We start from the raw sequence: 27,944 nt of genomic DNA, 5'->3' as shown, positions 1-27,944 counted from the left end.
CATGGAAAGGATCTAACGAAGTCTTTTATAAAATTATATTATCGTGATCACATTTAATGGTTTGGGTTTTTGGCGATGCAAATTGTGAAGTGTTCGCCGCTAGCAAAGATATTTGACACCTCTACACTCAAGAGGATCTTACAAACATAATATTTATATTATAATATTATATTATTAATATTTCTATATAATATCATAGTTATATATTATAATATTATATTGCAATATTTATAGTATTAATATCCTACGGTTAATATTATTATATAACATATGCCGAGAGGTGTTCTACAATGGCAGCAAGGGGTAGAAATTTGTGTTAACAAAAACTCTTACACAGTTGAATCCAGAAACCAATTACAATAAAAACTCTTTCCTTTTAGCTTAAACTTGACAACCATTTACATTTCAAAATATTAATATTAATTGTAAAAATAATATTTTCAAAATAAACACCAAATAAAAACAAAGATATCCCCTAACCAAAATTATAAATCTTAAATAAATGTATAAATATAAAATTAAAATAAAGATGTTTTAAAAAAGTAATCTACAATTTCATAATTACAATGTATAGCAAATATTCTTTTTAAAATTATTAATTTAGTTAAAATGTATATTTTATAAATTTAATTTATAATGGTTTTTTAATAATGATAAGAAGTTAAAAATTTAAATAATAATAATAGATGTAGATAATCAAATTTTACAGATTAGAATAAAAAATTTGTATTAGGAAAAAAATGTAGATACAATAAAATTTTAATGTTTTTGTATGTAGTAAATATAATTTAAATTAAAATAGATATCTCTCGGCATTTCTTTAAGATATCTATACTAGTTAATTATTATTATATAATATATAATATATAATTTTATTAACATTTTATAAGGTTTATAATTTTATCAACATTTTATAAGGTTTATAAATATTTTTGTATATTAAAAAATAAGATAGTAAGAAATGCGTATGTGGTTTCTGCTGCGTATAAAATATTAATGATTCTTACATTTTTTTTGTACGGACAAAACCAAAATGAACCCAGCCCCAATAAAAATTTACTGGATCCATGAACCGAATCCACAAACCCAAACCAAGATCTGAACCAGCATTAGTAACGTAGCATAAAATTTATATTTCCTAAAGAAGTTCGAGTATTTTTTTAAGTTGCCAATTTTTTTCTGTCACCAAGTCCAAGCAAAATTTGGGCCTATCAAGTTTTTGCTGGGTCCAACTTTTATAACTATGGTACAACTACAGCCCATAAACAAAACAATAAAAAAGGTTCATTTCCATAAGAAAAACTTATTAAGATATTATCATCTATTTCAATACCCCAGCTCTTTTATGGGTGACTATTACAAACATTTTCTATCAAATTTTCTTCATCCTAGAACAGTCAAAAAGCACACCATGGAATTACATTGCACAACTCACAAGGACTGTTCAGAAAGGTTTTAAAAAATCTGGGAAGTATCATCAAAAAAATGGATATTTTAAATATTGTTAAATAGCATTACAAAAGAAACTCCTTTCCAAACTTGAAATACAAGATGTTTGGATGCAATTATACCTTAGTGTCAAGATAAGTTCTGGCTCTGGACCAATTGCATATGCCCAAACAGCTTGCCAATCAACTGATTTGTTCCTAGCAGACATTTCCAACCTAGCAATACTGTCCCCTTCATTTACATGTAGGTTAACCAGAGCTTTGTCAAGCACAGCAGCAATTAAGTTCAGTGCAATAGCCCTCTGCCCTGGGACCTGCAGCTTAAAAATTACAATTAGAACATCAGAATAAAGCAATGTACTAGTGACTTCACAATGCAAGAGGAAATACCTACCCACTAAGTTAAAACTAGAATTCATTATAATGCCTATGTTATCCAGGTAACAAAACATGCTTAAGATGTATTGATTCAGTGACAGGTGGCAAGCAAGGAAAAAACACACCAAAACAAGGGTCTTAATGTGGTATAGGCAGAAACTTCTATGCTGACACTTGTGAACAACAATCAGGGTGATTTTACAATTGTGAAGTTTAATAACAGATCCCTTTATTGTGTGCTAGCTCTGTACAGAGCCCAAGAGGTAGGATGTTATAAGACTCGACAAAACTGGAGACTCGACCTCATTGAAGGGGTATGATCCATGTTTATACAGGTTCAATTGAGGAAGGCAAGAGGGACCATTATAGAAGGTGTAACAATTCATCTTCTGTCCTTTGCTATGTGAGGCTCCAGTGTCGAGATTCGTTGTTGAATTTTTTTTCATACATCCTACTCCCAGGACTTGTGTAAACCAACATCAAGCAATAATACTAGGTCTGGTTGGTGTCAAAGAACAACAGAACTAGGTTAATTTATTTTTTTATATTGTGCATATGTTTATCATAAAACAAATGCTCCACAGCAGTCTCTGAAATCCAAAATATGATGTCCTGTTTAGATCATGTAGTTTGGGAATTAACCGCTTTAGGTTTGCCCCTCTGGTCACTTTCTTTTTGTGTATAATTACTTTTCAGAACCTAGCATTCTTTTACCCTAGCACTCTGTTATTGTAACTGAATGTACTTTGCGCCCTGTTGACAAATCTTGGTAAATATAATTCCTTTCTTTGTTTCCTTCATCGTCAACAACTTTGGAAACTGAGTATTGAGTGATTGCACTTGTCAAAGTTGCTTCCTGAAGAGAGATGTCTGAAAGAAATTATGCGCACCATGTGACCATGCCAAGTCAAAGGCATGCGTGTGCCTTTAGCACTCCTAAAGATGCCCATACCTTAAAAATTCTCGTAAAATCATTCTTTCAGAAAAAAGTATCATAAACAATCAAAAACTTGTTAGGTAACATATAATATGACCAATAAGCAATGGCCTTATAACATCCCAAACAAATGCATGCAATTTTTCTAAACAGAGAATTGGATAGCAACATAACTCAAGTACCATCTCAAATACTACTTAAATAAATCAATTTCTAACTTTTTAAAGACTAATAGCTTGTGAAAATATATTTCTTCATTGACATTGAAAAGTGATCTATTTCTTTGTTGATATTTAAAAGTTCAATGAGTTTATGTCTTGAGTGATTTTTTGCCGTGTATAATGACATTGGACCCCCAAGGTACACAAAAAATGGGGAGTAAATTACATGAGGAATCTAGGGATTTCGAGAAGGAATTTCAAGGGTTTTGCTTGCCAATAAAGAAGGAAAAGATGAAAAGGAAGAGGGAGGAGATGGCAGGAACAAGCAGAAGAGAGAGCTCTCCAACTTCTTTGGGAAATTGATACTGAATTCTTGGTATGTTCTACTGATTATTTGATATAACTGTTTTTCCAATATTGTTTGCAACATTCAAAGAATCAGTATATGAATTTGTTCAATGTTTAAAATGGAATGTTGAAAGAATTATGGAAAGAGTTGCCTCTGTATTTTTTGTAGAAGTAAATGAGATTTGAATTGGTTTTAGTAAGAAATCTTTGAATCGGCCAGTGCATTGAGTTTTTCTTAAATGTTTAAAAAAAAAAAAAAATTGAGACCATCATAGGTCTGTGAACTATGCTATTGTTTTGGTCTGTGATCACTTTCGTTTGGGTTTGCATGAAGAACCCGTGCATGACATACATATGGTAACACACACACACACACACACATGTATGTATATGCCGTATTATTTGGAACTCTACGAATAAGCAGAGTAGGGTTAAGTTTGTTCCTTACCCGTAGTGCGACGATTGCATGTCTATTTGATCTCATACAGGCCATGCAAACATAAAAGATATGGTTTAGTGATTATGGAAGTCTGCAAACTTATGGTAAATCTCTTAGGTGTGTATAGAGGACTGTAAATGCAAAATTTCCTCATATTTGTGTACTCTGCGAATGGGTAAGTTTACCCTTTACCTATTATAAATTGAATACTTGACTCTCAACCCCATACAAGTTATAACATAAGGGATATATGTTTAAATTTATAATGGTCTGCCAACTGTCGATGCTTTGAACAGAAAATAAGAGTTTGGATTTAGTTATAATGGTCTGCATACTGTCGATGCTTTGAACAGAGAATAAGAGTTTGGATTTAGTTATAATGGTTTTCATATTGCTTGATTATACTCTAGGCCAACTGCATGAGGGTCACTGTATTTATTTAGAACTTTAAAAATGATTGTTCTGTTTATAGTAAACTCCCATTTTATATATATAGATAGATAGATAGATAGTGTCACATTGTTGTTTACAGTAAACCTGATCCATATCACTAGTGATATGAGAAGCAGACTTGTATATGTGCAGATTCTGTGAAAAAATAGAATAAGAATAATAGAAAAGTAACTGGAGATAGTTTAGTACTTGATGGTTAAAAGCTAAGATATATGACGTTCTTATGAATTCAGAGAAACCTTGAAATAAACTATATGAATGACTGTTGGCACATAAAGTTAGTTGTGCATAAACTTGTTTCAGTTGAGACCAATGTTTATCCTGGTAGTTATTATAATATCCACGAGGGTAAAGAGTTCCTATGTAAGGCAGAATATTAATAAGAACTTTCAAGCGCAGAACTGGAAAGTATTCATATATGTTTTATCTCAAGGGTTGAGATTAGAATTACACTGGATTATCAATTTTCTAGTTAATATAACCATTTACTTGGCTAAATATTTGTATCAAAATAATTTTTCCTTGGTACCAATCAGCCAAGTCAGTGATAGATAGGATGCCTCTATAGTATAGAAATGATTGTGTCATGCATACTATGCTCATATATGGGCTATTATACTATTCAGTGTGCTTGAGTGTGAATAATAATTCCTGATAGCCAGTTTGAGATAGAGGTGTGTGAACATATGACATACATCCATTTCAGAATGCATATTTGTTTATCAAAAACGTTGACCAAAGTAATGTGAAATCACTACTTGCATTGTCAGTTCACAATGTCTACTCATTTGCAAAACAATCAGATTGTGTCATAATTAGCTAGAAAGATTTGAGAGTCGTATGACAGATTGTTTGTAATTGAACACAACATTAGCTCTCAGATGGCATGATGTTCTCAATGATTCTCTTGATCTGCTACCCTCATGAAGGGTAGGGCTAGTTCCTGATGGAAGGAGTGCAGAGGACGGCTGGTCTGTGGTTGGAGGAAAAGCACTCTAGTGATGCTCTCCCTCTTGCAATTGAAGAAAGTTGAAGACTTGAATACTCAGACATTATTTGTATTTCACGTGACAATCGTATTATTGAAGATTTGTAAATTTGTAAATTTGTATAATATGTCATCATAAATGATTATGTACCTTGTATGATGGAATATTCAGTAGTGGATTGTTTAATGGAATTATTCTTTTGAAATCTCATAATTGAAATTATGAGTTAGATGAAATATTCATTGGATGTTTGTTTATTCATTTAATGCAAATGATTTGCATAGTGAGATAATTCTCTATTTTCCTCCTAAAAGCAATCATGAAATATTGAATTGAATCAAAAAAAAATTATAGTGTTTGTTAGTGGAACTTGAATTTTTTAAGAGAACAGACTAGGGCCTTGTCTATCTTAAATCCTCACATTAAGTCTCTGCTTCAACCAGGTTATTAGATATATGACCACTACATGATGCCATGCTAAGCATTACTTGATGATCTCTTCTGAAGCCTCCTATAGCTTTCAGTTCTCATGTTTGTTTGAACAGTCAAATTTGGCTCACTATATAGAATTTAGATGATGCAGAAGCATTTGTTTGGCCTTCGAACCATTGTGAAGCATGGTGACCTGTACTAGGAGCTGTACTAAAAAGGGAGCCTCCATAAATATTATAAAGCAAGGTTGAGTATGTTAGTTATAATCGATGGGCTTTCCCCATTATAAACAGGTTACAGCATACTGCAATTGTAGGAAACATTATCTTTGGTGTTGATATATTTCTGCTTATGCAAACTGTATTTGCAAGCTAAGCTGAAGGAATAGAATGTCAACTAAATCCATGGCAATTAAAAGTATGAAGGTGCCCATTAAAGGAAACCATATTTGACCACATTTATGAAAAATAATATTCTTGAAATTTATTTCATAGAAAAGCCCTCTCTTCCTCAAAGTAGCTAGTCTTATTGTTCATAATTGCAAAATCCAATCACAAGAAACCAAAAGAGGGTAGCAAGCAAATAGTGCAGCACTTCACTAAAAGGAGCAGGAAAATTGGGGAACAAACCGTGCTTCGAACAAGTGATATTGCTTCCTTAATTGTGTAGCCTGCACTGGCAGGATCACCTTCTGTCCGTAAGATATCCCTCTCTGCCACATTATGCACACCAAAATGACAGATATCTGAATTGTTACCTGCTACAAATTTTCTATTTCAGTTAAGAAAGCAGAACCAATTACAATAGGAAACTTCTATCTAATAACTATTCTAATAATGAAATAAACATACATTTTATCAAACGGAAAGAGGTGAATAGTACACAGCATTTTATCCCATACCATTTTGAGAAAAGCTTGTGGTCTCTATTGCAGTCTCTTCTACTGACACAATGTTCCCATCCAAAGAGAACCTCAGGGTCCTCACAGACTCAACTCTATCACTCCAAGCCTTCCACTCATCATTCACTGAATCAGCTGAGGATCTCTTACCAAACTCATTTGATTTGTTTTTTGTTGTTGAAAAGCCTTCTTTCTTATGTGATTTTTCTGAGATAAAAACATCATTTTGGTTGTTATTCAAGTCTATTTTCCCATCTTCTGTGCCAGATTTCTTATCCATACTCAATTCGGTTGCTCCTTTATTGCCCTTTTTGATTTTTTCTGCACCACGCTTTCTGAGCATTTCTGCTATTTCAGGGCGCAGCTTACCAATTAATTCATTCTGTGCTTCTTCAATCTCATTTGCTGACATTGCTTGTAAAGCTGCACGATTCCCTGCATCTATTTCTTCAATATCAACCTGAGGCTTCAGGCCTTCCCTTTCGGTCCTGTAAGCATAAGCCTTCTCCGCATGACCTTTAATTATTTCTTTTGTTGTGTCAAATTTTGCCTTAATCTGTACACTATCGATATTTCTAGCAATAGTATCATCACTCTGCATAGAAGCTGAAAAGCCCGTATCTTCAATGGCATTTTCTTCTTTAGAGATTTGAACCAGCTCACCTGGTTCCCCTGTAATTCCTGCTGATAATTCTCCCTTCATTTGCTTATCAGCAGTCAATTTCACTGCTGAAGATTCTGAGCTCGGTTGAGCAGAGAGAGCTTTCACATCCTTGATTTCATTCAGAGCTTGAGGAATTTCTTGTTCTTTCCCTTCATCAATAGAGGTTATCATGGTAGGTTTACCCATTTTCTTACTTTCAGTCAATTTCTTACTTGGACACTTCTCCATTTTAAGCTTTTCTTTCCAATTACTAAAATCTATAGTTTTTTTCATTTTCCTCTCTAGGGGACGTGCATGAGCAGCAAGAGATTCCACACCTGAATCCTCTGCATCCTTAGTGTCTTCAACCATCTCCTCTGGTTCAGAGTTAATAGGTGCCCAGTGCTGTGGCACTTATCTTAAAACAGTCAGTAATAACCCAAACAGTAAATAGATATTTCTGTAGAAATAAAAAAATTACTTTCATAGCTAAGTCAAACATGTACATGCTATTAGTAAAAAATGTCTTTCATAGCTAAGTCAAACATGTACATGCTATTAGTAAAAAATGTCCGCAAAATACTTCTTAAGTTTTGACATACATGGAAGAGTAGATTCAAACAGATGGACATAAAACTGTTGAAAGAAAAGAGATGAGTACAGGATCAAAACTGCCTAATTTCATGTACAGCCAAATGATAATTATTTAAATACCAAAAACTTTAACACTTAAAGCTACTATTGTGTGGCTGAAGCAATTTCAAACGTTAAAAGATATTACCACAGACCTTAATTGTCAATGAAAATGCGAAAAAGGACAGCAAAGAAAAACAAATCAACGAGAACACAATCAACACGGCACCAAGCACACATTAGACACATTCAAAATACAATGTTGTTACTGTCATGAACCTAAAGCATAATATAGTGCGATGCATCACTGGTTATAAGCAACCAATAAAATTCACAATCATTAATGAAAGTCGGAGACCTATTACATGGAAAGCAAACTCATGATTTCATATTAATGGTAGTAATCAAAGGTATATTCAATTGCGAGCTAAAAAGCTATGTTCTAGATGGAGGTTAAGTCAAAGTTATATTACTAAAGCATGGAAGACCACGCAGAAGAAAATATTCTTATCGTATGCCTTCTACAGGAAATGCATTGAAAGGTTCATGACTTGATTCAATTTTTAGCTCAACTTTGTTAGCACTTGAAAATATTTCCTCAATCTCTTTATAGAAAATTTTAAATCAGAAATCTTGGTACTAGTTCACGTTTGGATACAGGGAATCAATTCATGGATTCAATCAAATAAAAAAGAAAAGAAATGGGGATTGGGTTTAGTTTGGGTTTGTCCATTCAAATCATCTAAAAATCATAAATATATACATATTTGCAGCCGTAATTAAATTCAAAATATGACATTGCATAATATAATAAACAAAACCACCATAAAAAATAGAAAACACTACAATGTCAATTACTCAAACTCAAACGTAATGATATATATTAAAATTAAAAATAATGTCAACAATCAGCCATAACTTATCAAGCTTCATCGTCATATGGATATTCAAAAATTATCATTGTCACCATCAATATTAGATGATGTCAGGATTGGTATATTAAAAGAACCACAAGCAATACGACTCGCTTGTCCTCATGTGCAGCAAGTTAGGAAGTGAAACATTCAAGTAAATATGCTCTAGCTCAATATGTCACTTCCTCATGTCCACATCCTTGTAGCCAATTTGTCTATGCAAAAGGAGACACAAATTGGAAATGCATGAATATGAAATCCTCTACCTTTCTTGAGTGAGTCAGATGCACTTTACTTAGTGGATGAAAAAGCATGTAGCTCAATATCCCACTTCCTCATGTCCACATCCTTGTAGCCAGTTTGTCTATGCAAAAGGAGACACAAGTTGGAAATGCATGAATATGAAATCCTCTACCTTTCTTGAGTGAGTCAGATGCACTTTACTTAGTGGATGAAAAAGCATGTGCTCTAATTCCTCTCAATTACAATTCAATTAGCAACATATTAAAACAAAGTTACAGAGTTAAAAAATTCAAATTTAAAAATAATTATAAATGAAACTTCAAAGATAAGAAAATTTAAAAATTTAAAACTTGAAATAGAACTTTGATAGCAAAAGGTCGTAGGTGTTGAAATTGTTTGCTATGGAAGCACCATCAAGTATAAGTATCTTTCTCGAACTTGTCACAAAGAACTTCAATACTTTGACCATTGTAGTGTATAAAATCAATGAACCCACTCCTGACTAAATCCTATGAATCACAATCAAGGTAGAGTCTACAAAATGTCACCTTACAACCTTTGAAAACTTTGAAATCTCTTTATGGGTTGGCATAGAAAGTATCTCAAAAATATAGTATCTAAAGAAGAAATTTTGGGTCTATTTTAAAGCAAGACCAGTCCATGGAGCTAGAACTAAATGCCATCGTAATCCCTATGGCAGAAAGTTTGATGAACAATAGATTCAAGACAAAAGTAAACAAAAATATACATATAGAACCTAACTCATTTAAAAAATTTAAGCAAATGCCACAGATTCATAGAAGAATGAAAACAAGACAAGAATTTCCAAAGAAAACAAGAGAATTCATTTGTAAAACAAAAATATAGAAAAAATACATTTTTGCAAAAATCATCCTTTACAATATCCTTGGCAAGGAATGGGATCTTAAATCCACATACGAATAGCAAACCAACAACTTCAAAACCTTCACCTCAATTTTCAACTCTAGTTGTGTAATGGCATGCAAGAATCAATGGTTTTTGAGTTTTTGAATTTGACTTGCTCGTCATCTTGCACAAATTGTTTCCCCAATCACATAAGATTAACCTTCCATTGGCTTTGGAAATTAATTTTCCTGAACAATCCTTCAATGTGGTATGGCACCACTTTAGTCAATTTTATTAGCCAACTCAATCTTGGTTTGAAGACTAATAATCACTCATCTTCACTAGACCTCCCCTAGAATCTTGGTTTGAAGACTAATAATCACTCATCTTCACTACACTAAAACTTGTTCTAGAAGAAAGAGCAATTACCCATACACTAATATTTGTAAAACTACCATTAAACTCATTTTTGTTTGTAGAGACACAGATAGGCACCAACCCAGATTACAAACGTGAGCAGCAACTCACTGAGAGCACCAACTCTCCTAGAAGCACCAACTCAAGATCACAGAAGCACAAAATTCTGTAGCTCTAATCAGCAAAAGAATTCATAATCCAAAAAGGAACTTCTGAAACAGCTGCACATTCTCCTTATTTTGACATTCTTACAACTAGGCAATTAAGCACTCATATATTTCTAAAACTCGCAATTATTCTTTCAAAATTTTATCTGTTTGGCTCCATAGCTTACTGTTTTCAAGAACACTCCTTTTTTCATTTACAGCCCTCCTGAATACATTATTGTCTATACTTTTTAAAACTCAACGATATCACTTCATTGTTATAGTGCTTTCAGCACTCTCTTACGCCCACTTTTTTCCACAGCTCAACCTTCATAAAAAAAAAACCGTAGTTCCCAGCCACCTTACCATGACAACAGCACATACTTTTTCAAAAACCTTTGGCACAGTATCCGTTACACTCAACTCCCAAACAAAAATGAATAGCTACCATTACCTGTTCCTAAGCAAATCAAGACACATGCCAATGTATGCAGAGGAGGCAAAGCCGTTTTTAGGAAGCAGTCATAAGCCACCAACAAAGATGTTTTTTAAATGTCAAGCACTCAATATTAGTGTATCATAATCTGTTCTGCTTAATGATATCCAAATAACACACATGATCTCCACAACAGTAAAACATGAATGTCCAAGACCCGTTTCAAAGTGCTTTCGGAGAGTTTACACACCACACTAAACACTTCGACATGATGAAGTCCTCTACTTCACATTACGGAAATCGGAACAAATGTATCTTTACACATCACTGATATATAAAACAATAACGCCTTATCTCAACAACAGCAAGCAAATCGCCTCAACTTCAGCATCACCATATCTTTAAATTAAACTCCCCAAAAATCGTATACACACCCCAAAATTTTTAATTAATATTGTTTTTAACAATATAGAAGCCAACCATGGGCAAACCATTTCGTACATGTGTTTTTTTTTTAGAAACGGCATAGAGAGAATATCATATCAAGAAACCATAATGTTTTGTTTATACTCAAACACCTGTCCATATCTGATGTAAGGAATTCTATGTCTTTTATATATACGAGCCAAAACATCTTAAACACACAACCGCTTACACTTGAAACGGTTCTTGTAGACTGCAAATTCCATCACGACCTGCCAGTTGTTTTTGAACCCATGGCAGCCTTTCAGAAATTCTCAAACTCAATAACACCACCATTTGAAAAACTCATATAATAAACAACAACAAAAAATCGAACCATTTCTCATGTGCTAGGTGCATAACATATGAATGTGATAGTTGGAAAGGAAAAAAATAATTCCAATGCAGAAATATGTTAACAAAAAAACAAACAGCTTCCACTCATACAATCTCATGAACTAACGCACAAGAGAGGATAAATACAATTCCATAGAAATCAATAGCTTTTGAAAATACAACCAATGACGTGGCACATGATCTGACTTGGCACAAGTCAGTAGACAAGTAAGCAACTCAAGCTGGCAGGCAACCAGCTGAAGAAAACAAGCAAACCAGCTTAAGCACACACACAGGCTGCTGAACCAGACAGGCAAACAGCTCAACCAAGCAGGCAAGCAGATCAACTGAAATTTCAATTCAATCTCTAAACCTCATCAAATGACCTTTGACATAAATGACAAAATGTTCAACACTGCTTACTACAGCCAATAAACATGTTCATTTTGCTTTTTGCATATAGATTATTTCTATTTTCCTTAGGAATATGTGCAAAAGCAATACAGCCCAAACACTCTAAAATCACTTACAAAAGGTTTTTTGCCTAAGCATGATTCCTAAAGAGTATCACTCTACTAGGCTTTACAAGGAATTTTGTTAACAATGAAGGTTGCTGTATTCAAAACTTCCACCCAATACCAACATGACACGTTCAAATTATCCACCATGCACCTCACCATCCCCAAAATTGTCCTATTCCTCCTTTCCACAAGCCAACTTATTGTGGAGTGTACAGAGTAGCATATTGCTTTGGTATACCTTCTAGTTTGCATTTTTCTTTAAATTGTTTTGAGATATACTGACCTCTATTATTGTATCCTGGAATGTTGTCATCTTCACCTATTTAATTATCTACCAAGGATTTCCATGCTACAAAGAAAAACAATCTGACTTATTTTTAGAAAATAAACCCACATTTTTGTAGAAAAGTAATCAACTGATAGCATGAAATTTTTTGGCTCCATACACTATAAGTGTGTTCATAGGACCATGCAAATTGGCATGACCCAAAGCTAAAACCCCTTTGGCTCACCATGCCTTGTAACTATCAAATAAATGTCAACATTGTTTTCCCATCTAGCGCTCTAAACATACATTCTAACTTTCCCAAATAGATGGAAGTCCATCCACCATATTAGATATTACTTGTACAAACAAATAATGATAATTATGGTGACAATACCTCTCATGCCAAAGTACATTGGTACTTTCAAGTTTCCACTGATGTTAATGGATGTGTCTTTGTTGTTTTGAGATCTACAAATTTATACAACTCTTTTTCACTAATTCCCACAATAATGACTCTGTTATCTTGAAGAGTATCATCCATCTGTTTCCTCGAAAATTTACACAGACTAGCATTTTCACTATATTAGTGATCTCATTAATAGACAATAGATTTGTGTTCAGGTCAAGGACACAGTCTAATCAGTAGCATTTGTTAATTTAACCCTTACATACCCACATCCTCAAAGAAAGTGAGGGGTCCACTGAAAGACAACCTAAACCTAGCAACCTAACATTTACCAACAACTACATTGTGCCAAAAATGGAAGCAAAAATAATTCTAGTTGCATTAAATTGTAAAAACTACCTTGGATTGGCTTAAAACATGCTCACATGTGTTGAAAATGTAGCTAGGTCGTATCCCTTGATTGGGCCGACCTAGCTTGGTAAATTTTAATTGGGCCTTCGGCCTTAAAATTTATTGTGTATGGGCCTATTTGGGATATTATGTAATTTGATTTAGGGCAGGCCCTATTTGGGCGAATTACATATGTGTAACTTGTAAACACAAAATAGGTCAAGACCTATTCATGTAACTTGTAATATCATATGAAAGGCATTTGTATTTAATTGTAACTTGGCGCCAAAATTAAAGAAGGCCGACCAAGGTTTAGTGTAGACTTGAATTCATATATATGTGAGATGACTTGAGGATCACAAGTCATCAATCTATCAAGCAAATATTTCTATCTCTGCTATGTGTGAACTACCTAGCAGCGATCAGCATCTGCAAGTTACTTCTGCATTGTTCTAAGGCAGTGAATTAGACCTCTCAGTCAGCGAACTGTCCTCCTAACTGGGCGAATATCTTTAAGGTCTGCCGAAGTTGTTCTAAGGCTGCCGAATCTGCTACAGGGTATCGAATTCTTGTGCTAGGGGCGATTCCATCAAGCCTGATCGGAATTGTAAACTCAGATAAGTTGCTTTGTGTTATGCCCTAGAAGGGTTAAATTGTAATCTGGTTCTGCGCCTATTAGTAATCAGATCTGAGTTATTCTTGCTGGGTTTTTCACCTCCAAGAGGGAGGTTTTCCTAGGGTACTGTTGTGTTCTTGTGTGTTATGCTGTTATGTGTTTATTTTACCTTGCATTCTTATTTTCTGCTAATTTCTGCTAATCTGATTACCAAAAACTAACAACATGAGCCTTCTATTTTCACAATACGAGAAGGAACCAAAAATGGATCGTTCCTTTTCTTGGCTTGATGAACGTGCAGTAAATTTCCTCTCTTTTATGTTCTCCCATGTTTTCTCTCTAACTTTGCTTTGTTTTCCCACTCATAGTCTCCATGATCTCTCTCATCTTGGCCTTCTCTTTCCCTCCAAATGATCTACCTTTACATTTACCCACTTGCCCAATCATCACACCCCCTTTCTTGACCAAAACTCCTTTGAACTATTTCTCGAAAAAATGACAAAGAAACTCCACCATTTCAGAAACTTCAATTAGTGCCAAAAGAAACTATAAAACCATCCAGATGTCAACTGAAACTCCAAACATCCATCCATTTGAATACCACAATTGCCAATAGACGATTCCCAAAACGCAGCACCACTCAAAACGAATGAGATCAAATGGCACGCCCAGGGAAATGAATAGTCAAGCAAGAATAAATAAACAACTCCCAAAAGATTATGATTTGCTGCCTTAGCACCACCAATGATAGAAAAGACAAAAGTGCAGCACCTTTTGAGAGATAAAACAGCATATAGTTGAAACAGTGAAAAATAATTCCAATTGTAAAGTCCCTACCAAGATATTTCAACAAACTTGCAATTATTTTGATTTCCTACTCCCAGAAAATTCATCAAATAGTTGGTGGAACATTGAACCAATCAATATTTCTGAATTTAGTGTTTAGGAACAGCTGCAACTATCTTTTATTTCCATGGGCATATTCACAAACATTTGCAGGCATTGAACAATTCATGGGCAGTTTAACAAATAGTTGTCACGCATCAACCTTCCGTTGACACACAAACAATTGACCAACACAACCTTTGCTAATATTTAATGTCAAAATACGATGTGGCAGTAACTGATATGTTTATAAATTAAAAAAAATGTAATAAACAGCAGCTATTTTATGCATCTTTCATTACAAAACCATACATTTGTCGAATGCTAATATTCACATCAAAAAATCACCAAACTCACAAGTAATGCCTACCAAAGGTGATTATACAGCTGGAAAGATGTTGATTCCTCTTTTAAACAGCAGCAAGTATTTTAGCGGTACTATAGCCGGTACCCTACTGAGTTTAAAAAACCTTGAAGTTCTTCAATATTTGTGCTCAAACTCAAATTGAAAAAAAGTCTCCTTTAATCTGTCCAATCAATGAATCATAATGGTTAATCCTAGATGAATTCATTCAATCAGCTAGGTGGGTCTATGTGTTGGCATATTTGTCATTGATGTCTACCAGTCTGGAGTTGGCAATACATTTTGTTCTCTGTAGTTTGACAACAGCAAATATACAAGTATTCCAGAATGATGTACAGAGTTCACAGCGAATATATAAGATTATAGAACACAGAATGATGAATGTACAGCATTTACAATATATTTGGTTACCAATCTTTTCATATCCATTTTGTGGAACTGGTTCTATTCGTTCTATATTGCCATCAGCAACAGACACATTCATGATAAACATATTTGTAAGAATTATCTTCAGCAATGACAAATACATGTGATTGAAAATATGTTTATAATATCGTATGGGAGTTATGGGACAGTTGATAGTGGTTATAACCACTTTCCAACAAACGAGCTAGTTAATAACTTTGATTAGTTGATAAGTCAGTTTTGTAGCAGTTCGAACCAAATTAGTTTTATGGCAGTTACCACTCCCTATGTGGTATTCACATTCTTATAAATGCTGTGTTGGAGTTCGGTGTTTTTGGAGAAGATTGAATGTGAAACAAAGAATAAATACATCGTGTGAATGAGCAAATGTTATGAGGAATATGCATCGTGTAAATCTGGGAAGGGTTACGACTTTGTGATCAGATTTTTAATACAAGTAACTGCAAACTTTCTGTAGATTTCAGTGGCGCAGACAAGGGTAACCTCATTCATAGAGGTTTGATAAATGTTTACAGTCATTGTGTATAGATGTAATGATTAAGATAATATTTGTTTACAGCCACAGTACTCTGAAGTGTGAATTGCAGCAGTGATCTGTTTGGCATTCTTGTGATAGATTTGGATTCTGAGTTTATATTGACAGGGGCTGCGAAGGTTACAGACAAACACAAGATCATCAAATGTCTGCAGATTATATTCAGCATTTATTTCAATATATCATTTTGCAGTTGCACAGAGACATTTGGCATCAAGATCTCCTATGATCTAGGGGTTGACTGATATAATTGTTATATATGTAAACACTCTCTATAACTGATTTTGATTCTGGAGTTGGTGTTTCAAAATTCTTGAGTCGGTACTCATATTTTTGTGTTGTGTATCAGAGGGTTGGTGCTCTCTTAAGGGTTCTGAGTTGGTGCTCAGATTGACAAGATTGTGACTAAGAGGGTTGGTGCTCTCCAGCAGAGATTTGATTTGGGTTGGTGCCCAAGATAATTGTAAATGAATTAAATGTGAGGCTGGATTAGGATAGTAGATCCTAGCAACATTTCTCACCGTGGTTTTCCCAAGTTGGGTTTCTTGTGCCTTTTGTGATTGCATTATTTTTTGTTTCAGTTGCTATAACTTTCAGATTTCAGTTAGAAGTTTTGGACTAAATATTCATAAAGATTTACATCTACTACCGATTCACCTTCTCCCCCACCGCTCTCAGTAGTAGGTTTGTGTCCTACAATTGGTGCCAGAGTCAGTGCTTGTAAAAAGACCTAACCAGTCTAAGTAGATTCCAATATTAGAACACATGGCTTGTCAAAAAGGTTCATCTTCTAACAAGGCACCACTGTTTGATGGTACTAATTATGCTTTTTGGAGCATAAAAATGGAAAGTTATCTGTCTTCACTAGGATTTGATGTTTGGATGTCAGTAGTAAATGGATATACTATGCCAACTCATACTATGATTGATCCTGCTGAAAAAAGAGACTATGGAAACAATGCTAGGGCAAAGAATGCCATTCTCTATGGATTGTATAATACTAAGTTTGTGAAGGTTATGTATTATCAAACAGCCAAAGAGTTACGGAACAAGTCGAAAAGCATCTATGAAGGAGATGATAAGGTGAAGCAGGCAAATTGCAGACATAAAAAGCCAAGTTTGAAGAGTTGAAGATGAAGGAAGAGGAATGTATTGCTGACTATCTCCTCAGAGTTGATGAGATAGTAAATGCAATCAAGGGACTAGGTGAAACAATAAAAGATTCATCCATTGTGCAAAAGGTTTTACGATCTCTGCCTTCTAAATATAATGCAAAAATTTCTGCTATAGAAGAGGCAAGAGATCTTAGCAAACTTTCGTTAGATGATTTTCATGGTATTCTAACAGCTTATTAAATGAGAATGATAGGTGATGATGAGTCAAAAAGGGAGGCTGTTTTTAAATCAACTAAAAAGGTAAATGATGAAAGCACAAATTCAGAAAAGGACCTAGAAGAGCAACTGGCTAACTTGGTAAAGAAATTTAAGAAAGTTGGTAAATTTAAAGGAAAACTTCCTCTTAAATGTTTTAATTGTGGGAAAATTGGACAATTCACCGCAAAATGTCCTTATGCTAACAGTGATGAGGAAGAAGGGTTCAAAAGAAACACAAAGAACAATTCGCTTATAAGCAAAGAAAGTTTCCAATGAAAAGAAAAGTTTATATATTAAGGGAGATAGTACTAATTCTGATGCTAGTAATTCTGATTCTGACACTTCTGAAACTTTGTTTATGGCAATAGGACCATGTTCTACAGATCAAAGTGATGCTGATCCAAGCAGCGATGCAGAGAGCAAAGTAGATCTGGAAGAAGAGCTTGTTTGTGCTTTAGATGAGATCAGTAGATTGAAGAAGGAAAGAACACGACAATTGAAAGACAATGAAAATCTTTTGAAAGATGTTGAAGCCAAAAATTAGATTATCACAAATTAAAAAATTGAACTTGAAAGAGGTTAAAAAACAAGCAAAGATGGTAAATTTTGAACTTCTTTAAAGTCTGAAAATTGTTCAAAACTAGAAAGTGAACTAGTTGCTTTAAGGAGTGAAATTAAAAAGTTAAATGTGATTTCAGAAAAACAAGTTAAGTTTGGAAAAAGTTCAGAATTGTTAGGTGAAATGTTGGCTAAACAAAGACAAGATAATAATAAGTCAGGTTTGGGATTTGAAAAAAGTGAAAGTTCTAATAGTGCTATTGTAATTTTTGCAACTATTTTGATCACAAAGCAATTAACTGCAAAGTTATGCCGAGAAGGAGAACCAATTTTGTTAGCCAAAATTCATTTGATTCTTTAAGGAATTTCAATGTGGTTTGTTTTAAATGTCAAAATGTTGGACATACCGCGACAAATTGTCACATGAATTTTGCGGATATTGGAGACAGGCTTCATAACAAGAAGGAAATAAAAGTTTGGAGAAAGAGGGAGAAAAGATCTCTTGTTGTTAAAACAACCTTACATGCAACAAGAGAAAATCTTTGGATAGTTGATAGTGATTGTTCGAACCACATGATAGGTGACAAAAATAAGTTTTCTACATTTACAGAATGGAATGGTGGTCCAATGAAATTTGGAGACAGATCTTTAGTGCAAATTCATGGTAAAGGTTCCTCGAGTATTATTAGTATTTTAGAAACAAATAATGTTTGGTATGTTGATGGACTAAAATACAATTTACTAAGTGTTAGTCAAATGTGTGACAATGGTTATTTTGTAAATTTTAATGCTCAAGGATGTGAGATAAGAAAATCTAAATCTGGGAAACTAATAGCTGAAGAAAAACGAACTGAGAGTAATGTTTATGACTTAAGGGAAGTAAAAGGTAGAAGTTGTTTGATAAGTCAGGTTGATGAAAGTTGGTTTTGGCATAGAAGAGTTGGACATGTTAATTTTGACAACCTTGTAAAAATCAGTTCTTTGAATTCAGTAAGACATATGCCCAAAATTGTAAAACCTAAAAAATATTATTTGCAAAGAATGTCAACAAGATAAGCAAACTAGAATCAGCTTTAAGCCAAAAGAATATTCAAGTTTACAACCTCTTGAATTAATTCATATTGATCTTTGTGGACCAACAAGAACTAAGGGATTGAAAAATGAAAGGTTTTTTATATTATTTGTAGATGATTTCTCATGAATGACATGGGTGACATTCTTAAAAGAAAAATCAGAAGCATTTGACAGGTTTAAGATTTTTAGGGCAATGGTTGAAAAAGAGAGTGATTTTCAAATTAAATGTCTAAGATCTGACAAGGATGGAGAATTTCTTTCTAATGAATTTGTTGCTTATTGTGAAGAGCATGGCATAAAGAGGCAATACTCCGCAGCTAGAACACCACAACAAAATGGTGTGGTTGAAAGACGAAACAGAACCGTCAAGGAAATGGCACGAACGTTACTTAATGAAGCGAAAATTTATGATAGGTTTTGGGTGGAAGCAATCCATACAGCGGTTTATATTCTCAACAGAGCCCAGTTGAGACCAAATAGTAAAAGAACTCCATATGAATTATGGTATGGTAAGTCTGCTTCGGTTATATATTTAAAAGTCTTTGAGAGTAAATACTTTATTAAAAGATAAGATGATGGATTGGGTAGTTTTGATTCTCGATGTGATGAAGGCTTGTTTCTATGTTATTCTACTCACAGTAACGCCTATAAATGTTATAAGAATAGATTGAAAAGAGTGGTTGAAAGCAATCATGTAAAAATTGATAAAGATGTTCAAGAAGATAACTTTGAAGAATCTATTGTTGAAACTAATAATGTTATTGAAATCAATCCTAATACTTCTTCAAATAATTCTGGTGTGAATAATTTTGCAACAAATATTTCTAATAATGATGATGAAACAAATTCAAAGACTGCCAATGAAATTTCTTTTGAAAATATTGGTGAAAAGAAACCTTCTAAGTTTGCTAGAGGAAATCATCTAGAACAACAAATAATTGAGCATTAAGATGATGGAATTCAAACAAGAAAAAAGGTTGTTAAAACTTATAATAAGGAAGCATATCTTTCTTTGCTTTCTGAAATGGAAACTAAAACATACAAGGAAGCCAATTCAGATGCTAGTTGGATTGATGCAATGAAAGAGGAATTAACTCAGATTGAGAAAAATAATACCTGGGAGTTGGTTCCTAGACCTTCTACCAAAAATGTCATTGGTGCTAAATGGGTATTTAGAAATAAATTGAATGAAAATGGCAAAATTGTTAGAAACAAAGCTCGATTGGTTTGTACGGGTTATGCACAAATTGAGGGGATTGATTTTGATGAAACTTTGGCTCCTATAGCCAGATTAGAAGCAATTTGTATGTTCTTGGCATTTTCAGTTTATAAGAACTTTAAAGTCTGGCAGATGGATGTAAAATCAGCTTTTCTTAATGGATTTTTGGAAGAGGGGGTTTATATGAAACAACCAGAACGCTTTGTGTGTGCACTTAAGGAAGATTGTGTTTGCAAACTAAAAAAAGCCTTGTATGGTCTTAAACAGGCACCGAGGGCATGGTATTCCAGGCTAGATCAGCATCTTCTACAACAAAGTTTTCACAAAGGTAATGTTGGAAGTAATTTATATTTCAAATCTATTGAAGATTGAGTGTTTGTTGTGGTTGTATACATTGATGATATTATTTTTGGTGGGAATGATGAAGTTTTTAAGAATTTTGCTCATCAAATGCAAACAGCATTTGAAATGTCCATGATAGGGGAATTGTCATATTTTTTTGGATTGCAAGTATCACAGTTGGATGCAAGCATATTTTTGTCACAAACTAAATATACCAAGGAGATGCTTAAAAAGTTTCAAATGGAGGACTATAAACCTATCAGTACACCGATGATTACTGGTTGCAAACTGAGTAAGAATGATAATTCACCAATCACAAATCAAACAAAATACAGGTCAATGATAGGCAATTTGTTGTATCTAACAGCATCAAGACCTGATATTATGCAATTTGTTTGGTATGGTTGCTCGTTTTCAGTCTGCTCCTAAGGTTTCACATCTTAATCCAGTAAAACGAATTTTTAGATATCTCAAGGGTACTATAGATTATGGTTTGTGGTATCCCCGGACTAATGGTTTTACTTTAACAGCATATACAGATGCAAACTGGGCAAGTTGTGTTGATGATAAACGAAGCACCAATGCTGGTGCGTTCTTTTTGGTGAACAAACTAGTTGCATGGTTGAGCAAGAAGCAGGGTTCCATCACTTTGTCTACAGCAGAGGCTGAATATGTTGTTGTTGCTTCTTGTTGCACACAAGTTTTGTGGATGAAGCAAACATTTACAGATTTGAAGGTGGTATTTGATTGTCCAAATCTATATTTTGTGATAATTCTGGTGCCATTAACATTTCAAAAAATCATGTTCTTCATTCTTGCACTAAGCATATCTCTATAAAATATCATTTTTTGAGAGAACGGGTTGCTGATCATGAGGTTTGTCTTGAGTATGTTTCTACTAAACAACAATTGGCAGACATCTTTACAAAACCTCTTCCTACAGCAACTTTTGAACTTCTTCGTCACCAGCTTGGTGTGGTGGCTTTGCCCCACTAATTCTAGTTTCACTTGTGCATCTTCATAGGGGGAGTACATTTCATATTTCTTTGTTTCTCTTTTTGTCACCTACCCTTTGTCATTGACGTCAAAGGGGAAGAAAATGTGAGAGTGATTTGTTGTTTCAGATTTGACAGTAACAGGAGTTGTTGTTTCAAATTTGACAGTGACAGTGTCAGATTTAGATTGAATGGTTTGGTGTTGTTGTTTTGACATCAATGCAAAAGGGAGAGATTGTTGGCATATTTGTCATTGATGTCTACCAGTCTGAAGTTGGCAATTCATTTTGTTCTTTGTAGTTTGACAACAGCAAATATATAAGTATTCCAAAATGATGTACAGAGTTTTCACAAGAAATAAATAAGATTATACAGCACAGAATGATGAATGTACAGCATTTACAATATATTAGGTTATCGGTCTTTTCATAGCCATTTTGTGGAACTGGTTCTATTTGTTCTATATTGCCATCAGCAACAGACGTATTCATAATAAATATATTTGCTAGAATTGTCTTCAGCAATGACAAATGCATGTGATTGAAAATATGTTTATAATATCGTATGGGATTTATGGGACAGTTGATAGTGGTTATAACCACTTTCCAACAAAGAAACTAGTTAATAACTTTGATTAGTTGATAAGTCAGTTTTGTGGCAGTTCGAACCAAGTTAGTTTTATGGCAGTTACCACTCCCTACATGGTATTCACATTCTTATAAATGATGTATTGTTGTTCGGTGTTTTTTGAGAAGAGTGAATGTGAAACAGAGAGCAAATACATCATGTGAATGAGCAAATGTTGTGAGGAATATGCATCATGTAAATTTGGGAAGGAGTACGACTTTGTGATCAAATTTTTTAATACAACTAAGTATTAAAATAATATTATATCTATTCTATAATGGTCATCTTAGTTGTCGACTTAGTTGGCTTTTTTAGTTCGTTTAGTGTAAGTACTGCTTTTATTAGAAGGCGTAGTTAGCTTTTTAGTTTTTAGCTCTTTAGCTTTTTCAAGCATTTTAGCTTTTTAGCTTCGTGTATAAGCTCCAGTTTAATGGTTCGTTCTTTTTAGAACACTGTCTTGTAAACTTCTATATATACGTTGTATATTCGTAAATATAATCATTCAATTTATTTTCATGGTATTAGAGCAGGTCAATGGGATTTTTTAGGATTTGGCAAATTTTTTAATAAAAATTCGTGGAATGGGAAGTTTTTTCCAGAAATTTTTTATCGATTTTTTTTAATGAAAAAAATCGTGGCTACAAATTTCAAAGGGCTTTTTTTTGTCTGATTCCCCTTTGGCTGGAAATTTTTTTAAGGTTTGCGTCCTGTATGGCTAGGGCACATTATTTTTTGCAGATTTTTGCGACTTTGCTGCGTCGGAATTTTCGGCGGGTTTTCTGAGTTTTTCAGTGTGTTTTTTGTTGGCGACGGCAGCTGATTTCACATCTTTTTTGGGTGTGTTATCCTGTTCATGCGGATTTTTTTTGGTCTGTGTTTTTTCTAGAGCCGCAGGAAACGATTTTTGTGTTTTTTCGATGCGATTTTTTGCACTTTACTATGTTTTCTTCCAGCGGCTAGGGTTTCTGACAGCCCGCAATTTCGTCTACTTTTTTGTGTTGTTTCCACGTGCGATTTTTGCGTTTTTCTAGGCGGTTTTTGTGTTCGACGAGTATGGATAGTTTTTCCTGCATTCTGGGTTTATTTTTGCTCATGTTTTTTGTGTCGGGCGTTGTTCGAACTATACTCTTCTTTGGCGTGAGATGGGTGTTGCTATTTTTGCAGAAATGCAGGTTTGTGTCAATAGGTTTTGCACATTCTGGGTTTTTAGATTTTTTTTCCTCAAAAAAATATTTCCAAGTTTTTATATTTTTTTCCTCAAAAACAATATTGTTGGGGTTACTATAATTTTTTCTCCTAAAAAAAATTATTGATAGTTTTTTAATAATTTTTTGTTTTTACATAATTATTTCTCGAGTTTATAATTTTTTCCTTCAAAAATTATTCAAGGTTTTCATGATTTTTTCCTCAAAAATTGTTCATAGGGTTTATAATTTTTAAGGAAAAATTATCATCTGTAATTCGCAAAGTTCGTGTGGGATTTTGGTTACCTGGATTTTACCCTTTTTTTCCACAAAAACGATGACTTGTAAATCCAGTTTTCAAGGTTTTAACGGGTTTTTCCACAAAAATCGTGCTTTGTTCCAGTTTGTTTTGTGTCGCACCTGGAGTTGTTGGGTGAACATTTGCAACTGTGGTATCTTGCAGTCTGTTTTGGACTGGCTAAAGCAAATAGTGCTTAGTACTCTTCTGCAAAAGTTTTTGTGGTTTTTGCTAAAATCGTGTTTGTTGCTCTTTGGAGGGTTTGTCGATTTTCCCTCAAAATCATGGTTTCAGGCTCAATAATTCGCGTATGACAGTTCTATAATTCGTGTGTGAGGATTACATCAAGTTGGACAGTTTCTGGTACTCTTGGTCATTAACATTTTGTAGATCGTAGGAGGGTCTCCGTAACAACAAAGTGTTCTTTGCATTTGTGCATTTATGATCAAAAGACCTGCAGTGTCTTCTGTAGCGTATTGAGTACGATGACCATTAGGGAGGGTATTAAAATAATATTATATCTATTCTATAATGGTCATCTTAGTTGTCGACTTAGTTGGCTTTTCTAGTTCGTTAAGTGTACTACTTTTCTTAGAAGGCGTAATTAGCTTTTTAGCTTTTAGCACTTTAGCTTTTTTTAAGCATTTTAGCTTTTTAGCTTCAGTTTAATGGTTCGTTCTTTTTAGAAAACCGTCTTGTAAACTTCTATATATACATTGTATATTTGTAAATATAATCATTCAGCTATTTTTCAGTAACTACAAACTTTCTGTAGATTTCAGTGGCGCGGACAAGGGTAACGTCATTCATAGAGGTTTGATAAATGTTTACAGTCATTGTGTATTGGTGTAACGATTAAGATAATATGTGTTTACAGCCACAGTATTCTGAGGTGTGAATTACAGCAATGACCTGTTTGGCATTCTTGTGATAGATTTGGATTCTGAGTTTATATTGACAGGGGCTGCGAAGGTTACAAACAAACACAAGAGCATCAAATGTCTGCAGATCTTTATCAGTTTTTCAGATATACAGAAACATATTATATTCAGCATTTATTTCAATATATCATTTTGCAGTTACACAGAGACGTTTGGCATCAAGATTTTCTATGATCTAGGGGTTGACTGATATAGTTGTTATATATGTAAACATTCTCTGTAACTAATTTGATTCTGGAGTTGGTGTTTCAAAATTCTTGAGTCGGTACTCATATTTTTGTGTTGTGTATCTGAGGGTTGGTGCTTTCTTAAGGGTTCTGAGTTGGTGCTCAGATCGACAATGTCGTGACTAAGAGGGTTGGTGCTCTCTAGCAGAGATTTGATTTGGGTTGGTGCCCAAGATAATTGTAAATGAATTAACTGTGAGGCTGGATTAGGACAGTAGATCCTAGCAGCATTTCTCACCGTGGTTTTCCCAAGTTGGGTTTCCACGTAAAATCTTGTGTCTTGTGCCTTTTGTGGTTGCATTATTTTTAGTTTTAGTTGCTATAACTTTCAGATTTCAGTTAGAAGTTTTTGGACTAAATATTTATAAAGATTTACATGTACTACTGATTCAACCCCCCCAACCCCCTCTCAGTAGTAGGCTTGTGTTCTACACTATGCCCGTGAAACTGATTGCTAAAAGGTTTTTTGTCCTTTGGCTGAAGGATGAACTAAGTTCAATCTCTCCAATAAGCTAGGGTTTGATAAAATGCATAGAATGAATTTTCTCTCCTCATATACCCCTTATATACACTTATTGGAAATAATAAAATATTATTTCTCACAGCTTTTCATTTTCTCCAAAAGTGACTTTAAAATTTTCTTTTTAATTGAACTTTTCTTTTGGACCCAAAAATAAGTTACTTTTATTCAAACATCAAACATTGCGCAATGTCATCCCTGCGGAAGACTTTGGAGGATAGGGTTTTCTGTTCCTGTGCTTCCACTCACGCACGGGGATGGGAAATTAGACATTGCAGTCAATGCCTCTACAAGAACCATGCTTGCCTCCACATCCCATCAGGGTTAAGAATGTGCTGCCTGTGGGGCCTTCTCATCTTTGTGCTTCAGCTGGGGCAGCAGCAAGGTTGGCCTTTGTGTGCCCAAGTTCACCATGGTCGACTCCAAAGAATGTGTCTGTGCCTGCTTGCAATAGGGGCTCCTTTGGGGGGGTCTGCAAGGAGAGTTCTGATGGTGAAGCCCGCAGTCTGCTGTAACAGCCTCAGATTCACATTCGAGGAAGGAGTCTAACTCGGCTGGGGCTTCTTTCATGGAAATTACCAGATCTGGTCCTTGTTCGCCTTCAGTTTCATCGATGAATTTGAAGTATTCAAGTACAATCAATAGGAGGGTTGTCCATTGTTCTGATAAACCTCTGAAGTTGGATTTTGATGCCATTTTATTAAAGGAACTGCGTGAAAATGAGAAATTTTATGTAGAGAATGGTTTATTTGGTAGGTTCAGCCATTTTTGGCCTAGCCTTCCAAAACTCCATGAATAGATTTTTTACTGTGGTTTTTGACAGTAAGAATGACAAATATGCCATCCTTAGCTACATGTAGCCATGGGGTAAAAGCATGCTGATGTTAAAATCTTGGCATCCAAAATTTTATCCATCCACTAAGTCATTTGTTGTGATGCTGATTTAGGTTCGCCTCCCAAATCTCCCCCTCCATTTTTAGTTTGAATCATGTTTTGCAGCTATTGGAAACTTTTTGGTAAATTTGTTTCTACATATGAGTATTCAAGAGATTTCATCATACTACCTTTGCTAGGATCCTACTTGAATCCTGACAGAAGTAATCTTGAATGCGAATGGCCACTGCTGGAAACAACCTTTGGACTACAAAGGCCTAACTTTCGGGTGTAGAAGGTGCTACAAGACTGGGCATATTGCAGCCAACTGTTCCAATGTCAAATCTCAATCAAAACGAGAGGCTTCTTGGTGGAAAAATGCTTCCCCCAAACACTACATTGTTTTAAATTCTTCCAAGAGCAGTGTTTCCCATCCAATTAATGATACTAGTAAGGAAATTGTGGGGAAGATTTGGGAGCTTTCTCTAGAAACAAAGGCTGATCAGAATCCATCTCAGCTGAGCGACTTTTGTTGTATGGATCGTGCTAAAGGCAATGATGATACATCTCAAAAGCCTGCTCCTTTGGTCGTTTCTGATTTAACAGTCAAACAACATAGGTGCTACAGTCAAGAGGAACCACTCCACGGGGGTTGAGAGCTCTCTCTCACTAGCTCCATCTCATGCCCCAAAGGATTTAATTGCTGATGATGGAGGCAACGAATGGCAAACAGTTCTGAAAAAGAAAAGGAATACCATCAAAAGCATGGATATCAGCAACAAAATGCAACTTCGGTCTCACACCAAATCTAGTGTTGAAACCAAATAGTATGTGGTTTGGTGACGGAATACCACAGATCACAGGTTTGGGTATTCTGGTGCTATGATAAAGAGCAATTGCAGCTAGTATATGTACCACTGTTGCACCCATTTATATGGGTTAAGGCATATCTGTGGATCTTGTTTGTGCATCCTAATTGGTGATGGGACTAATTGCAATAGAGTAGTCTTTGTTTCTGATAGTGACGTTAGAAACTAGTAGAGAGTAGTTTGGATTGGCCCTTTATGGCCACTCAGAACTATAGTTTTAAGTCTCTGAAATTTGTGTTGCACCCCTGATTATTGGTGGGTTGCACTTTATTTATGGCCCTTCATTATGGAGCAGCCCGGATCATTTTTTTGTAATATCAATATATTTTACCACAGCCTCCACTGTGCATTACAAATCAAAAAAAAGTCACTTTCATAATATTGTCCAATCCTTAAAAAAATAATGAATTAAATACAAGTTGCATTTTAAATGAAAACCCCTAAACAACTTAATTTAATTAATTGATTATTCCCTTGCAGCATCCCAAATAGCCTACGGGATATAAATAGGCTAAAGGTCTTCACCAGATTTTACTACTCATGGGAAAGGGGCATTAAACCAATACTAATTGTAAGAAAAACTCTTCCTTTGTATCGGCTCATTCTCCTCCTTGGCTGATTTCAACAACACTGTTTACATTTTTACATCTCCTGGCTCTCTTTACATCCTGATGAAGGATCACAGGAGTGTATCCAAAGCGTTGATGCAAACAAAATCTCACACAGTGGGAACCAGAAAAAGCAATAAACACTATCTGCATCATGAGAGATTCTCCAGTTCTTCAATTTGATTTGGTGAAGCAACAATCTCTTCATCCACTTGTGCAATGTGATTCCTTGCCTCATTTCA

At 34.5% G+C, this 27,944-nt stretch overlaps 1 protein-coding gene across 3 annotated transcripts in view; it reads right to left on the bottom strand.

Moving 5' to 3' along the window:
- LOC131034768 (transcriptional elongation regulator MINIYO) overlaps positions 1–27,944 on the bottom strand; it is a 148,808-nt gene that overhangs the window by 111,463 nt on the left and 9,401 nt on the right. The window contains exons 2-4 of one of the 3 annotated variants that reach the window (XM_057966353.2): positions 6,487–7,534; positions 6,215–6,345; positions 1,572–1,762 (exon numbers count right to left, since the gene is read on the bottom strand). In XM_057966353.2, coding sequence (XP_057822336.2) covers positions 1,572–1,762; positions 6,215–6,345; positions 6,487–7,534 — 1,370 coding nt within the window. The remainder of the gene's footprint in view (positions 1–1,571; positions 1,763–6,214; positions 6,346–6,486; positions 7,535–27,944) is intronic. The other 2 variants (XM_057966372.2, XM_057966383.2) reach the window with 2 other exon arrangements.

The sequence above is a fragment of the Cryptomeria japonica genome, chromosome 5 (genome assembly GCF_030272615.1).
Source record: "Cryptomeria japonica chromosome 5, Sugi_1.0, whole genome shotgun sequence".
NCBI lineage: Eukaryota > Viridiplantae > Streptophyta > Pinopsida > Cupressales > Cupressaceae > Cryptomeria > Cryptomeria japonica.
This window is presented reverse-complemented; position numbering and strand designations above follow the sequence as displayed.